We start from the raw sequence: 15331 nt of genomic DNA, 5'->3' as shown, positions 1-15331 counted from the left end.
TTGATGGAGGGAAATCGGTGGATTATTGACTGAAACGCACCAGCTAAACTGAGTTATGGATATAAAGAAGGACTTTATTGAACAAAAGGACCATTTGTAATGTAACTGGGACCTTTGGAGTGCCAACAGAAGAAGATCTTCAAAGGTAAGGCATATATTAGATCGCTATTTCTGACTCGTGTCGCAACTGCCTGGTTGAAATATGGGTTTCATGTTTTTGTATGCGGGGCGCTGTCCTCAGAAAATCGCATGGTTTGCTTTTGCTGTAAAGCCTTTTTGAAATCTGACACGGTGGCTGGATTAACAAGAAGTTAAGCTTTATTTTGATGTATTACACTTGTATTTATATGAATGTTAAATATTTATATTTCTGTCGTTTGAATTTGGCGCTCTGCAATTTCACCGGATGTTGTCAAATCGATCCCGCTAAAGGGATTTGATGCATAAGAGTTTTAAGCTAGAGATATTTGCATGTCTCAATCTACACATCCTCCGGTGTTGCCCTTCCGCATCTGCGGTGGAAGGTGGCCGAGCTCCAGCTGTGTTTGTCAGACCATGAGATATCCTGAAAATCAGTTCTCACACGAAAAACGTCTGTAGCATCCGAACGGTTTGGCCTACTAACTCTATGGAAAGATGACTCACAAACACAATGGTGTTCTCCGTTTTGCTTTACGACCCACACAAGAGTCTTTGAGAATCGTCTGAAGGTAACCCATACAAATGAATTGAAGTATAAAAGTAGTTTTGTGCCAACAAAAATAAGGGGTTAAATATGTGTCCCAAAAAATATTTATATTTCCTAAGCTTTCTTACATCTCGTAGATATAGGACAGATCACTTCAAAACAACGATGTTATAAAATGATGGTATATAAAAAAAAACTAGAGAAACTAGAGTAACATAACACGCAGAAACAACAAACCCTCTTCATCATGTATGGATGACAAATTAGAATGACTGGTCCCCTGTCATCCCCTGGGGTTTCCCCAAATCTACTTTAGTCTCATTAGAAGTGTGGATGAACCAGCCCTGGCAGTAGGCGGATTCAAACCGACGCTTTTTGTTCATTTCAGCCTTCATGTAGAAGACAAACGGCTGGATCTCATCATTATCGTTCCTGATGCTTTTCAGTCTGTTTGTCACAACACTGAAAGGACGTGTACAGGTTAAAGCTTTCAAAAACGTATTCCTTATGATGTATTTTTGACTGTCTTTTTTTAACCATTTATGAATGTTATTCAATGTGTTTCTTTGGGCTATAATAGTAAAGGCCAAATTCAATATTTATCAAATATACCTAAAGAAGTCCTAAAATTCAAAATCAAATAGCTAAAATGATCCATGGTATGACCAACAATTCCATATGTTAGTTTAGTAGCTCTTGGATGAAATGGTGTGTTAGGGTAAACCCAGGAATGATCCTGGATAAAGTAAGATACATCTGGGTGAGAACTCAAGGTAATAAATGTCAGTATGTATTTAAAAATTATTACTATGTATTTTGCGTGCTAGACCCATGGTAAATATCCCTTTATTATACTTTTTAGAAATTATTTTATGACCTGAACCTAAACACATGCAAATGATGTAAATACCAAATGCAAATATACCCGAAGCACTCGCCAAAATATAGTGCCATCTGTATGTCTCATTGAACTGAAAAAGTGAAAATACACCTGAAGATCTCGCCAAACTTGTAAAATATATATTTTTTAAATCTGTTAAAAAAACATGGGAGCCTCTAATTCTAAAGAGCAGGCTGTTGAGACTGAAGACAAATGGTCCCCGGACTACCAAGTAGCTCAGAGTTGTAGGAGTTCTCTCAAGATGAGTAAATGGAGTACTTTCCTAAATCACAAGTTCACGGACACCATCTGGCCAAAGGGTGGTTCCCTGGACTGAGCAAGAATCAAACGCTGCCACAAAAAGTCATTTGAAATGAAACACGGTCGGGACCGTGACCAATGCCTCCTGACATTAACATTATTTTCCAGTTTGGCTAATTTGAAACACCTGACTTCGGTGGTTGAATCTCAAACACAACATGCAAAAACTAGATGAGGAACTGGAGTCACAAAGATCTCAGACGGTCGTATGGGGGCGCCACTCATACTCCTTCTCTATCTTGCACACATATAGTATCATGGAACGACGCATGTGTCCAAGGAGAGATGTTAGGAATGTGTAGGAAAGAATGGCATTGTCCCAATTTGCAAAAACAATTGTTAAAAACAGTCAGATCTGAAACAATATGAAAGCAGCCACTCCAGTTACTGGGATGAGAACCAGATCACTACCATGGGAACCCTTTGGAAAGCTTCAAATCAATGTCATCTATTTACCACCAGGTAAAGGGTCAAAATATAGTTTGGTTGTATTAGATACCTTCTTCAAGTGGGTTGAAGTCGCCCCCACTAGGAAGAATGATGCTACCACCGAAGCTAAAACCCTGTTGAAACTATATTCCCAGATGGGGAGTGCCTGAGCACGTGGAAAGAGACCAGGGCCCGGAATTTATGATTGACAACTCCTGTGAGTTTGATGTGTGATTGATAACCAAACATCAGTGGTGGAAAAAGTACCCAACCTTAATAGAAAATGACTTAATAGTAAAAGTGAGTCACCCTGTAAAATACTACAGTAAAAGTATTTGGTTTTAAATATATTTAAGTATGAGAAGGAAACGGAATTGCTAAAATATACTTAAGTATCAAAAGTATGAATAATTTAAAATTCCTTTATAGTAAGCAAACCTTTCTCCTGTGAGTTTGATGTGTGATTGATAACCAAACAGAGGACATGTCTTTCTCCTGTGAGTTTGATGTATGTAATAAAGGGTGGTTTGCAGTTACTCTTGTCAGAAAGGAAAGGCAAACCTTTGCAATTTGATGATCGGGGGGGGGTGACTGCCAACTTGACCTTTGAGCATAAGTGTTCCCGCCTCATCAATCAGACAGACCGCTCAGGGTCTGTAGGATGATAGTGCCACTGTCTTGGGGAGGGACAGATGTGGTAAAAATGTGGTATGCTAAAACTGTTAACACCCCTATTCTCTTCAGTTGTGGCGCTGCATGTGATCGTGGTATGACACGGACAATTATAAAACTGGGTGGTTCCAGCCCTGAATGCTGATGGTGGGGAGGGGGGTATATGGCCAATATACCACGGCTAAAGGCTGTTCTTAGCATGACCATTCGCAGAGTGCCTGGATACAGTCATTAGCCGTGGTATATTGGCTATATCCAACAAACCCTGAGGTGCCTTACTGCTATTATAAACGGCTTACTAAAGTAATTAGAACAGTAAAAATAAATGTTTTGTCAAATCCATGGTATACGGTCTGTTTACGCTGCTGTGCGTTTTTGTTGCCGATCTTACTTTGATACCTGACGGTTTTTTACTTTTTCATTACCGTATATTTTTACTTTTTCCCTCACTCAACTTTTTTCATTCAACTTTTTCACCCCGGAGGTTTTATCTGGACATGGTTCGTCAGGACTTCAAACAGCCGAAGCTAAGTAACATTAACATGATGCCTTCTAATTGCAGTCGTTGTACTTATAATATACAGGAGAACGATCGCCTTACGGCAAGGATAGCTGTGCTGCAAGCCCAGCTTCAGACGCGATCGTTAGGCAAGGGTAATTTCAGTGTAGGAAAGGATGAAACAGCGTCTGTGCCACCAGTAAGTACAGATAGTAACGTTAGTATAAACCCCCTCGCACGGTCCCCGCAGCCGGACATCTTTCTCATGGCTTCTGGAGGGAAACGCTGTAGGAATGCTCAACCGGTGTCGCTTATTCAGCCGACAGAAACTTTCAACCGGTTCTCCCCATTAAGCGAGTCGGAGTCGGAGGCCGAGACTTCTCTGGTCTCTACTCCTCCCGTTGTGGGGTCTGAGACGCCGACGGCTCCCACCATTAGCTCTGACAAATTGAAAACCCTAGTCATTGGCGACTCCATTACCCGCAGTATTAGACTTAAAACTAATCATCCAGCGATCATACACTGTTTACCAGGGGGCAGGGCTACCGACGTTAAGGCTAATCTAAAGACGGTGCTGGCTAAAGCTAAAACTGGCGAGTGTAGAGAGTATAGAGATATTGTTATCCACGTCGGCACCAACGATGTTAGGATGAAACAGTCAGAGGTCACCAAGCGCAACATAGCTTCAGCGTGTAAATCAGCTAGAAAGATGTGTCGGCATCGATTAATTGTCTCTGGCCCCCTCCCAGTTAGGGGGAGTGATGAGCTCTACAGCAGAGTCTCACAACTCAATCGCTGGTTGAAAACTGTTTTCTGCCCCTCCCAAAAGATAGAATTTGTAGATAATTGGCCCTCTTTCTGGGACTCACCCACAAACAGGACCAAGCCTGGCCTGTTGAGGAGTGACGGACTCCATCCTAGCTGGAGGGGTGCTCTCATCTTATCTACGAACATAGACAGGGCTCTAACTCCTCTAGCTCCACAATGAAATAGGGTGCAGGCCAGGCAGCAGGCTGTTAGCCAGCCTGCCAGCTTAGTGGAGTCTGCCACTAGCACAGTCAGTGTAGTCAGCTCAGCTTTCCCCATTGAGACCGTGTCTGTGCCTCGATCTAGGTTGGGCAAAATTAAAAATGGCGGTGTTCGCTTTAGCAATCTCACTAGTATAAAGACCTCCTCCATTCCTGCCATTATTGAAAGAGATTGTGATACCTCACATCTCAAAATTGGGTTACTTAATGTTAGATCCCTCACTTCCAAGGCAGTTATAGTCAATGAACTAATCACTGATAATAATCTTGATGTGATTGGCCTGACTGAAACATGGCTTAAGCCTGATGAATTTACTGTGTTAAATGAGGCGGTTACATTAGTGACCATACCCCCCGTGCATCCGGCAAAGGCGGAGGTGTTGCTAACATTTACGATAGCAAATTTCAATTTACAAAAAAAAAAACAACAATGACGTTTTCGTCTTTTGAGCTTCTAGTCATGAAATCTATGCAGCCTACTCACTCACTTTTTATAGCTACTGTTTATAGGCCTCCTGGGCCATATGCAGTGTTCCTCACTGAGTTCCCTGAATTCCTATCGGATCTTGTAGTCATAGCAGATAATATTCTAATTTTTGGTGACTTTAACATTCACATGGAAAAGTCCACAGACCCACTCCAAAAGGCTTTCGGAGCCATCATCGACTCAGTGGGTTTTGTCCAACATGTCTCTGGACCTACTCACTGCCACAGTCATACTCTGGACCTAGTTTTGTCCCATGGAATAAATGTTGTGGATCTAAATGTTTTTCCTCATAATCCTGGACTATCGGACCACCATTTTATTACGTTTGCAATTGCAACAAATAATCTGCTCAGACCCCAACCAAGGAGCATTAAAAGTCGTGCTATAAATTCTCAGACAACCCAAAGATTCCTTGATGCCCTTCCAGACTGCCTCTGCCTACCCAAGGACGTCAGAGGACAAAAATCAGTTAACCACCTAACCGAGGAACTCAATTTAACCTTGCGCAATACCCTAGATGCAGTTGCACCCCTAAAAACTAAAAACATCTGTCATAAGAAACTAGCTCCCTGGTATACAGAAAATACACGAGCTCTGAAGCAAGCTTCCAGAAAATTGGAACGGAAATGGCGCCACACCAAACTGGAAGTCTTCCGACTAGCTTGGAAAGACAGTACCGTGCAGTATCGAAGAGCCCTTACTGCTGCTCGATCATCCTATTTTTCCAACTTAATTGAGGAAAATAAGAACAATCCGAAATTTCTTTTTGATACTGTCGCAAAGCTAACTAAAAAGCAGCCTTCGCAAATGGAGGATGGCTTTCACTTCAGCAGTAATAAATTTATGAACTTCTTTGAGGAAAAGATCATGATCCTTAGAAAGCAAATTACAGACTCCTCTTTAAATCTGGGTATTCCTCCAAAGCTCCATTGTCCTGAGTCTGCACAACTCTGCCAGGACCTAGGATCAAGGGAGATACTAAAGTGTTTTAGTACTATATCTCTTGACGCCTAATGATGAAAATAATCATGGCCTCCAAACCCTCAAGCTGCATACTGGACCCTATTCCAACTAAACTACTGAAAGAGCTGCTTCCTGTGCTTGGCCCTCCTATGTTGAACATAATAAACGGCTCTCTATCCACCGGATGTGTACCAAGCTCACTAAAAGTGGCAGTAATAAAGCCTCTCTTGAAAAAGCCGAATCTTGATCCAGAAATTATAAAAAACTATCGGCCTATATCGAATCTTCCATTCCTCTCCAAAATTTTAGAAAAAGCTGTTGCACAGCAACTGACTGCCTTCCTGAAGACAAACAATGTATACGAAACGCTTCAGTCTGGTTTTAGACCCCATCATAGCACTGAGACTGCACTTGTGAAGGTGGTAAATGACCTTTTAATGACGTCAGACCGAGGCTCTGCATCTGTCCTCGTGCTCCTAGATCTTAGTGCCGCTTTTGATACCATCGATCACCACATTCTTTTGGAGAGATTGGAAACCCAAATTGGTCTACATGGACAAGTTCTGGCCTGGTTTAGATCTTATCTGTCGGAAAGATATCAGTTTGTCTCTGTGAATGGTTTGTCCTCTGACAAATCAATTGTAAATTTCGGTGTTCCTCAAGGTTCCGTTTTAGGACCACTATTGTTTTCACTATATATTTTACCTCTTGGGGATGTCATTCGAAAACATAATGTTAAATTTCACTGCTATGCAGACGACACACAGCTGTACATTTCAATGAAACATGGTGAAGCCCCAAAATTGCCCTCGCTAGAAGCCTGTGTTTCAGACATAAAGAAGTGGATGGCTGCAAACTTTCTACTTTTAAACTCGGACAAAACAGAGATGCTTGTTCTAGGTCCCAAGAAACAAAGAGATCTTCTGTTGAATCTGACAATTAATCTGGATGGTTGTACAGTCGTCTCAAATAAAACTGTGAAGGACCTCGGCGTTACTCTGGACCCTGATCTCTCTTTTGAAGAACATATCAAGACTGTTTCAAGGACAGCTTTTTTTCCATCTACGTAACATTGCAAAAATCAGAAATTTTCTGTCCAAAAATGACGCAGAAAAATTAATCCATGCTTTTGTTACTTCTAGGCTGGACTACTGCAATGCTCTACTTTCCGGCTACCTGGATAAAGCACTAAATAAACTTCATTTAGTGCTAAATACGGCTGCTAGAATCCTGACTAGAACCAAAAAATTTGATCATATTACTCCAGTGTTAGCCTCCCTACACTGGCTTCCTGTTAAGGCAAGGGCTGATTTCAAGGTTTTACTGCTAACCTACAAAGCATTACATGGGCTTGCTCCTACCTATCTTTCCGATTTGGTCCTGCCGTACATACCTACACGTACGCTACGGTCACAAGACGCAGGCCTCCTAATTGTCCCTAGAATTTCTAAGCAAACGGCTGGAGGTAGGGCTTTCTCCTATAGAGCTCCATTTTTATGGAATGGTCTGCCTACCAATGTGAGAGACGCAGACTTAGTCTCAACCTTTAAGTCTTTACTGAAGACTTATCTCTTCAGTAGGTCCTATGATTAAGTATAGTCTGGCCCAGGAGTGTGAAGGTGAACGGAAAGGCTGGAGCAACGAACCGCCCTTGCTGTCTCTGCCTTGCCGGTTCCCCTCTTTCCACTGGGATTCTCTGCCTCTAACCCTTTTACAGAGGCTGAGTCACTGGCCTACTGGTGTTCTTCCATGCCGTCCATGGGAGGGGTGCGTCACTTGAGTGGGTTGAGTCACTGACGTGGTCTTCCTGTCTGGGTTGGCGCCCCCCCTTGGGTTGTGCCATGGCGGAGATCGTTGTGGGCTATACTCGGCCTTGTCTTAGGACGGTAAGTTGGTGGTTGGAGACATCCCTCTAGTGGTGTGGGGGCTGTGCTTTGGCAAAGTGGGTGGGGTTATATCCTGCCTGTTTGGCCCTGTCCGGGGTATCATCGGATGGGGCCACAGTGTCTTCTGATCCCTCCTGTCTCAGCCTCCAGTATTTATGCTGCAGTAGTTTATGTGTCGGGGGCTAGGGTCAGTCTGTTACATCTGGAGTATTTCTCTTGTCTTATCCGGTGTCCTGTGTGTATTTAAATATGCTCTCTCTAATTCTCTCTTTCTCTCTTTCTGTCTTTCTCTCGGAGGACCTGAGCCCTAGGACCATGCCTCAGGACTACCTGGTATGATGACTCCTTGCTGTCCCCAGTCCACCTGGCCGTGCTGCTGCTCCAGTTTCAACTGTTCTGCCTGCGGCTATGGAACCCTGACCTGTTCACCGGACGTGCTTGTTGCACCCTCGACAACTACTATGATTATTATTATTTGACCATGCTGGTCATTTATGAACATTTTAACATTTTAACATTTTGACCATGTTCTGTTATAATATCCACCCTGCACAGCCAGAAGAGGACTGGCCACCCCTCATAGCCTGGTTCCTCTCTAGGTTTCTTCCTAGGTTTTTGGCCTTTCTAGGGAGTTTTTCCTAGGGAGTTTTTCCTAGCCACCGTGCTTCTTTCACATGCTTTGCTTGCTGTTTGGGGTTTTAGGCTGGGTTTCTGTACAGCACTTTGAGAATATCAGCTGATGTACGAAGGGCTATATAAAAATAAATTTGATTTGATACCACGGCTGTCAGCCAATCAGCATTCCGCGGTGCGTCGTTCCTAAGAACAGCCCTTAGCCGTGGTATATTGGCCATATACCACACCGCCTTGTGCCTTATTGCTTAATTCTACCACCTCCTTTATCCAGACTCATCCTTGGCTAGTCTGGGACAGTAACTTCTCAGATGATTGTAGTCACTGGAGGACGGCCCATTTGAATGACATTTCTTCCTCAAATTGGAATCTCACTAACCCTTTCACAGTCTAGCTAACAATGTGGTGGCGTGGTGTGTGTAATCAAACGCAGGCCCTCACTTCCCCTTCTCACTGCTGGTCGAGAGCAAGACAGGCTTTATTCACTCACTCTTACATAATAAGGATCCCACGAGTGCCAAAGGTCTCCAGGAAGACTACTTGTCCTGCGACACGTGCTACACCTCCATTCAGTTAAATTCCCATGTCGTTACTGACACCACCCAAAGTTGACGGCTCCTGGCCCCATTTTAATCTAGCAACACAGGAGGTTGGTGGCACCTTAATTGGTGAGGATGGGCTCGTGGTAATGTATGGAGCGGAATTAGTGGAATGGTATGAAATACATCAAACATCCAGGCTTTATCACATCCGGCCGTGATTGGGAGTCCCATAGGGCGGCGCACAATTGGCCCAGCATCGTCCGGGTTTTGCTGTCATTGTAAATAAGAATTTGTTCTTAACTGACTTGCCTAGTTAAATAAAGGTTAAATAAATAAAAAATGTAAATAAAAAAAACACATGGTTTCAGGTGTTTGATGCCATTCTGTTCGCTCCGTTCCAGCCATTGTAATGAGCTGTTCTCCCCTCATTCCTCTGTAAATGTCAAGGTGAATGCTGCAATTGGTTCCTTTAGCAGTGAAAGGGTGATTGGTGAACAGATTGTGACCTCTCTGGTAAACAACAATACTGTATGTGGGAACACAATCTGGTCCTGGAATGACTCACTGTTGGTGAATGCCTGTAAACTGACTGGTTGTGCTCCGTACCTTTCATATGGGTTATGGCCCTATGTCTGTGCTGCCTAGTGCCTGGCAGAACAGAGGGCAGGTATGATGATCACTACTGATTGTGAAAATGCTGGTAAAAGTGACCCCTTTGACAATGTAGGGAGTGACGTCTCGGTCCCTTGTACCACTACAATAAGGAGCCAGAGGACTGACTATAGCTCGCCTGAACCACCTAACCCCAATGTCTATTAGAGGGCCTTGAACCACCTAACCCCAATGTCGATTAGAGGGCCTTGAACCACCTAACCCCAATGTCTATTAGAGGGCCTTGAACCACCTAACCCCAATGTCTATTAGAGGGCCTTGAACCACCTAACCCCAATGTCTATTAGAGGGCCTTGAACCACCTAACCCCAATGTCTATTAGAGGGCCTTGAACCACCTAACCCCAATGTCTATTAGAGGGCCTTGAACCACCTAACCTCAATGTCTATTAGAGGGCCTTGAACCACCTAACCCCAATGTCTATTAGAGGGCCTTGAACCACCTAACCCCAATATCTATTAGAGGGCCTTGAACCACCTAACCCCAATGTCTATTAGAGGGCCTTGAACCACCTAACCCCAATGTCTATTAGAGGGCCTTGAACCACCTAACCCCAATGTCTATTAGAGGGCCTTGAACCACCTAACCCCAATATCTATTAGAGGGCCTTGAACCACCTAACCCCAATATCTATTAGAGGGCCTTGAACCACCTAACCCCAATATCTATTAGAGGGCCTTGAACCACCTAACCCCAATATCTATTAGAGGGCCTTGACGCACCTAACCCCAATGTCTATTAGAGGGCCTTGAACCACCTAACCCCAATGTCTATTAGAGGGCCTTGAACCACCTAACCCCAATGTCTATTAGAGGGCCTTGAACCACCTAACCCCAATGTCTATTAGAGGGCCTTGAACCACCTAACCCCAATGTCTATTAGAGGGCCTTGAACCACCTAACCCCAATGTCTATTAGAGGGCCTTGATCCACCTAACCCCAATGTCTATTAGAGGGCCTTGAACCACCTAACCCCAATATCTATTAGAGGGCCTTGAAGCACCTAACCCCAATGTCTATTAGAGGGCCTTGAACCACCTAACCCCAATATCTATTAGAGGGCCTTGAACCACCTAACCCCAATGTCTATTAGAGGGCCTTGAACCACCTAACCCCAATGTCTATTAGAGGGCCTTGAACCACCTAACCTCAATGTCTATTAGAGGGCCTTGAACCACCTAACCCCAATGTCTATTAGAGGGCCTTGAACCACCTAACCCCAATATCTATTAGAGGGCCTTGAACCACCTAACCCCAATATCTATTAGAGGGCCTTGAACCACCTAACCCCAATGTCTATTAGAGGGCCTTGAACCACCTAACCCCAATATCTATTAGAGGGCCTTGAACCACCTAACCCCAATATCTATTAGAGGGCCTTGAACCACCTAACCCCAATATCTATTAGAGGGCCTTGAACCACCTAACCCCAATATCTATTAGAGGGCCTTGAACCACCTAACCCCAATATCTATTAGAGGGCCTTGAACCACCTAACCCCAATATCTATTAGAGGGCCTTGAACCACCTAACCCCAATATCTATTAGAGGGCCTTGACGCACCTAACCCCAATGTCTATTAGAGGGCCTTGAACCACCTAACCCCAATGTCTATTAGAGGGCCTTGAACCACCTAACCCCAATGTCTATTAGAGGGCCTTGAACCACCTAACCCCAATGTCTATTAGAGGGCCTTGAACCACCTAACCCCAATGTCTATTAGAGGGCCTTGAACCACCTAACCCCAATGTCTATTAGAGGGCCTTGAACCACCTAACCCCAATGTCTATTAGAGGGCCTTGAACCACCTAACCCCAATGTCTATTAGAGGGCCTTGAACCACCTAACCCCAATGTCTATTAGAGGGCCTTGAACCACCTAACCCCAATGTCTATTAGAGGGCCTTGAACCACCTAACCCCAATGTCTATTAGAGGGCCTTGAACCACCTAACCCCAATGTCTATTAGAGGGCCTTGAACCACCTAACCCCAATGTCTATTAGAGGGCCTTGAACCACCTAACCCCAATGTCTATTAGAGGGCCTTGAACCACCTAACCCCAATGTCTATTAGAGGGCCTTGAACCACCTAACCCCAATGTCTATTAGAGGGCCTTGAACCACCTAACCCCAATGTCTATTAGAGGGCCTTGAACCACCTAACCCCAATGTCTATTAGAGGGCCTTGAACCACCTAACCCCAATGTCTATTAGAGGGCCTTGAACCACCTAACCCCAATATCTATTAGAGGGCCTTGAACCACCTAACCCCAATGTCTATTAGAGGGCCTTGAACCACCTAACCCCAATGTCTATTAGAGGGCCTTGAACCACCTAACCCCAATATCTATTACAGGGCCTTGAACCACCTAACCCCAATATCTATTACAGGGCCTTGAACCACCTAACCCCGCTTTTGACACCTTGTAAAGTCCATGCCCCGACAAATTGAGGCTGTTCTGAGGGCAAAGGGGGGGCCTGGGGGGGCAACTCAGTATTAGAAAGGTGTTCCTAATGTTTAGTATAGTCCATGTATGCTCATCTGTGACCTTGTGAGGAGTTATTTGTGTATCTGTAGAAATATCCTCTCTTTAGGGAAGTACTATTGAGAGACTATTGTACTGTTTTGGCGAAAACGCTCTCTCCTTGCTGCGCTGCAATAAATATATATATATATATCATTTGAGAACCCAACTTGATACTATAATTTTGTCGTTTTGTTTTTCAGGACCTTACTAACAGTCTTAGCAGCAGAAAGCAGAAGAGTATGTGCTCACCTCAACACAGAGAGAGACTCTCTCTCCGTCCTTAACACACTTGAGGAAACAGTTAGAGCTGGTGAAGTTGAGGACCACAGGGACCCCCCGAAACTCTCCGTCCACACAGTCAGACTTGTAGTGATAGATGGTGATCTTCTCTGGAATAAATCAATCAACAAATCAGTAATCAGTTATTACCATAGTAACAAAAAAACATTGGGATAAAGTTAGCGTTCACAGTCTGTAGTCTATACAGTTTAGACTGTCCATCAAGTTAATATTTACACATAATTGCCATTGCAACGTTTAATAAACACAGTTCTATATTTTTTATCATGATAAAATAATTAAAAAAAAAAAATCGATGGCATAATACAAAAACACATTATTCTATAACAAACCTGGAGTTGGTGACAAACTAGGAATACTCCACATCCTACGTGTATGTTTACGCCGAAGGTACGTGCGGTATAAATAGTTTTCAATAAAGATGTTGTCCAACTGTTGTACTTTTTCCAAGTTGCCCATTCCTCGAGACACTGAACACAAAGAGAGAAACAAACAGACAAAATGGCCATCAGAAAATACAATGAAGAAGATGAGGAAACATACCTCAACAAGCTCGTCGTTTGGATGATGTCATTGTTTGGGCCCCATGGCAGGTGAAGCTACAGAAGTGAAATAAACCCATGGTGCTAAGAGTGGAGGAGATGTGGAAAGGATCCAGTCTAGTTTATAAATATGTAGAGGAGATGTGGAAAGGATCCAGTCTAGTTTATAAATATGTAGAGGAGATGTGGAAAGGATCCAGTCTAGTTTATAACTATGTAGAGGAGATGTGGAAAGGACCCAGTCTAGTTTATAACTATGTAGAGGAGATGTGGAAAGGATCCAGTCTAGTTTATAACTATGTAGAGGAGATGTGGAAAGGATCCAGTCTAGTTTATAACTATGTAGAGGAGATGTGGAAAGGATCCAGTCTAGTTTATAACTATGTAGAGGAGATGTGGAAAGGATCCAGTCTAGTTTATAACTATGTAGAGGAGATGTGGAAAGGATCCAGTCTAGTTTATAAGTATGTAGAGGAGATGTGGAAAGGATCCAGTCTAGTTTATAAATACGTGGACATGGTGATTGTGATACAGTATTCATGACCAGGGTTTCACTTCTCTGTCGGAATGGTCATGGGAGATAGTGGGGGTAATGAAGGAAGTGTATTTTACATTACACAAACGAACCTGTATTTACTCAGAAATTATGTGATGAAATGGTTAATTCACAGTAATAAATATGAAAATATGATAGTTTCTATAAGCACCACTAGCCACAATTTGGAACCAGTTAGAGTTAAATAAATTGTAATTATACTGTAATAAAATATAAAAAATGTAAATACGATTGTTTCTACAAGCACCGCAATTTCTCACGATTTGGAAGCAGGTATTGCTGAGTAAGTAATAACAGAAAGTATCTGTTGTCACCATACAATGTCTTCTTAAATGCCAGACAAAAAGCAGTAGGAACAGTAGAATAAAATGCTACAGAAGCGCTGCTCGGGTGGCAGTACTGATACTATTAATAAAAGGAATAGCCTACTTACCAACCAGACGTGTTGAATCTGTTGAAGTAAGCACCAGAACATACCCAGGGTACACCCTGGTTAAATGAAAATAAAGGGTGGCCTGCTGTAGTCTAGCTTGCCACTCCCCAGTGATCATGTATCGTGTCTGCCTGGGTACGAAACCATCCCACTATCTATTGAACACAATCTTCTCCTGTCTTTCCTGTCCCCTCTACTCACTGTCCTATCAATTAAAAGCAAGTCAAAAATACAAGTGGGCTAGGAACTGCCCCCGCTGCTTAAAAATATAGAATAATAAGTCTTACCCAGTGTGACTTTGCTGGACTCTGCGACCATGACAACCTCGTTGAAGTTACAATCCGACTTGCCACAGTTGTGACAAGAGCTCCCGTCACCGCAGCCACGCCCCCTCACCACAGAGATTCTGGTGTTCGTCATGGCAACCACGAACAGACCGTCAACCTCACCATCAGCTTTGTTGACTTCCTCTTCCGTGAGGTCTTCCACGGTGCGACAGGAGTCACTTTATTCAGGGACGATACATGACGTTATTATACATTTTTTATGGAGATTTGTATGAGGCCAGTGGTCCGTTAAAACAGGGTTTCCCAAACTCAGTCCTGGGGGCCCCCCTGGGTGAACGTTTTGGTTTTTACCCTATCACTACAAAGCGGATTCAAATAATCAAAGCTTGATGATGAGTTGGTTATTTGAATCAGCTGTGTAGTGCTGGGGTGGAATATACAGTGAGCTTATACACAAAATATAATATGCGTGGAATATACAGTGAGCTCCAAAAATATTTGACTGTGACATATTTTTTGGGGGGTTTGACTCTGTACTCCAGCACTTTGGATTTGAAATGATACAATGACTGAGGTTAAATTGCAGACTGTCAGCTTTAATACAGCTAATGTATTATTTACCATTGGGCACAAAATTATCTAAAACACAACCAAAACAAACAGCAAATGCATCCAACAAATTTGTAGAGTCACAAGCTTCATGTAATCATTACGTGCTAGGAAACCAAATACTTAAATATGTATTAAAGTAGTAAAAAGTAAAGTAAATTTGTCCCAATACCTTTGGTCCCCTAAAATGTGGGGACTATGTACAAAAACGGTTCATGGATGACTGACTGATTGCAGGGGCGAAAATCTGATATCAACTTTGGAGGGGACAATTATATGAAATTTTCTCAAGAGCAATTCCTGAGGGGGACACCAAAAGTAGTGCTGTAACACATAGCCTACATTGTAATATGGTAAATGTATATTGAGGAACCAAAG

General features: G+C 43.1%; 1 protein-coding gene across 1 annotated transcript in view; it reads right to left on the bottom strand.

Moving 5' to 3' along the window:
• The window catches only part of LOC100169857 (uncharacterized), a 36277-nt gene that overhangs the window by 1746 nt on the left and 19200 nt on the right, over positions 1–15331 (bottom strand). Inside the window, exons 6-8 of the mRNA XM_045698303.1 lie at positions 14345–14562; positions 12859–12996; positions 12476–12615 (exon numbers count right to left, since the gene is read on the bottom strand). Of these exons, the coding sequence (XP_045554259.1) occupies positions 12476–12615; positions 12859–12996; positions 14345–14562 (496 nt within the window). The remainder of the gene's footprint in view (positions 1–12475; positions 12616–12858; positions 12997–14344; positions 14563–15331) is intronic.

The sequence above is a fragment of the Salmo salar genome, chromosome ssa16 (assembly GCF_905237065.1).
Source record: "Salmo salar chromosome ssa16, Ssal_v3.1, whole genome shotgun sequence".
Lineage (NCBI taxonomy): Eukaryota > Metazoa > Chordata > Actinopteri > Salmoniformes > Salmonidae > Salmo > Salmo salar.
This window is presented reverse-complemented; position numbering and strand designations above follow the sequence as displayed.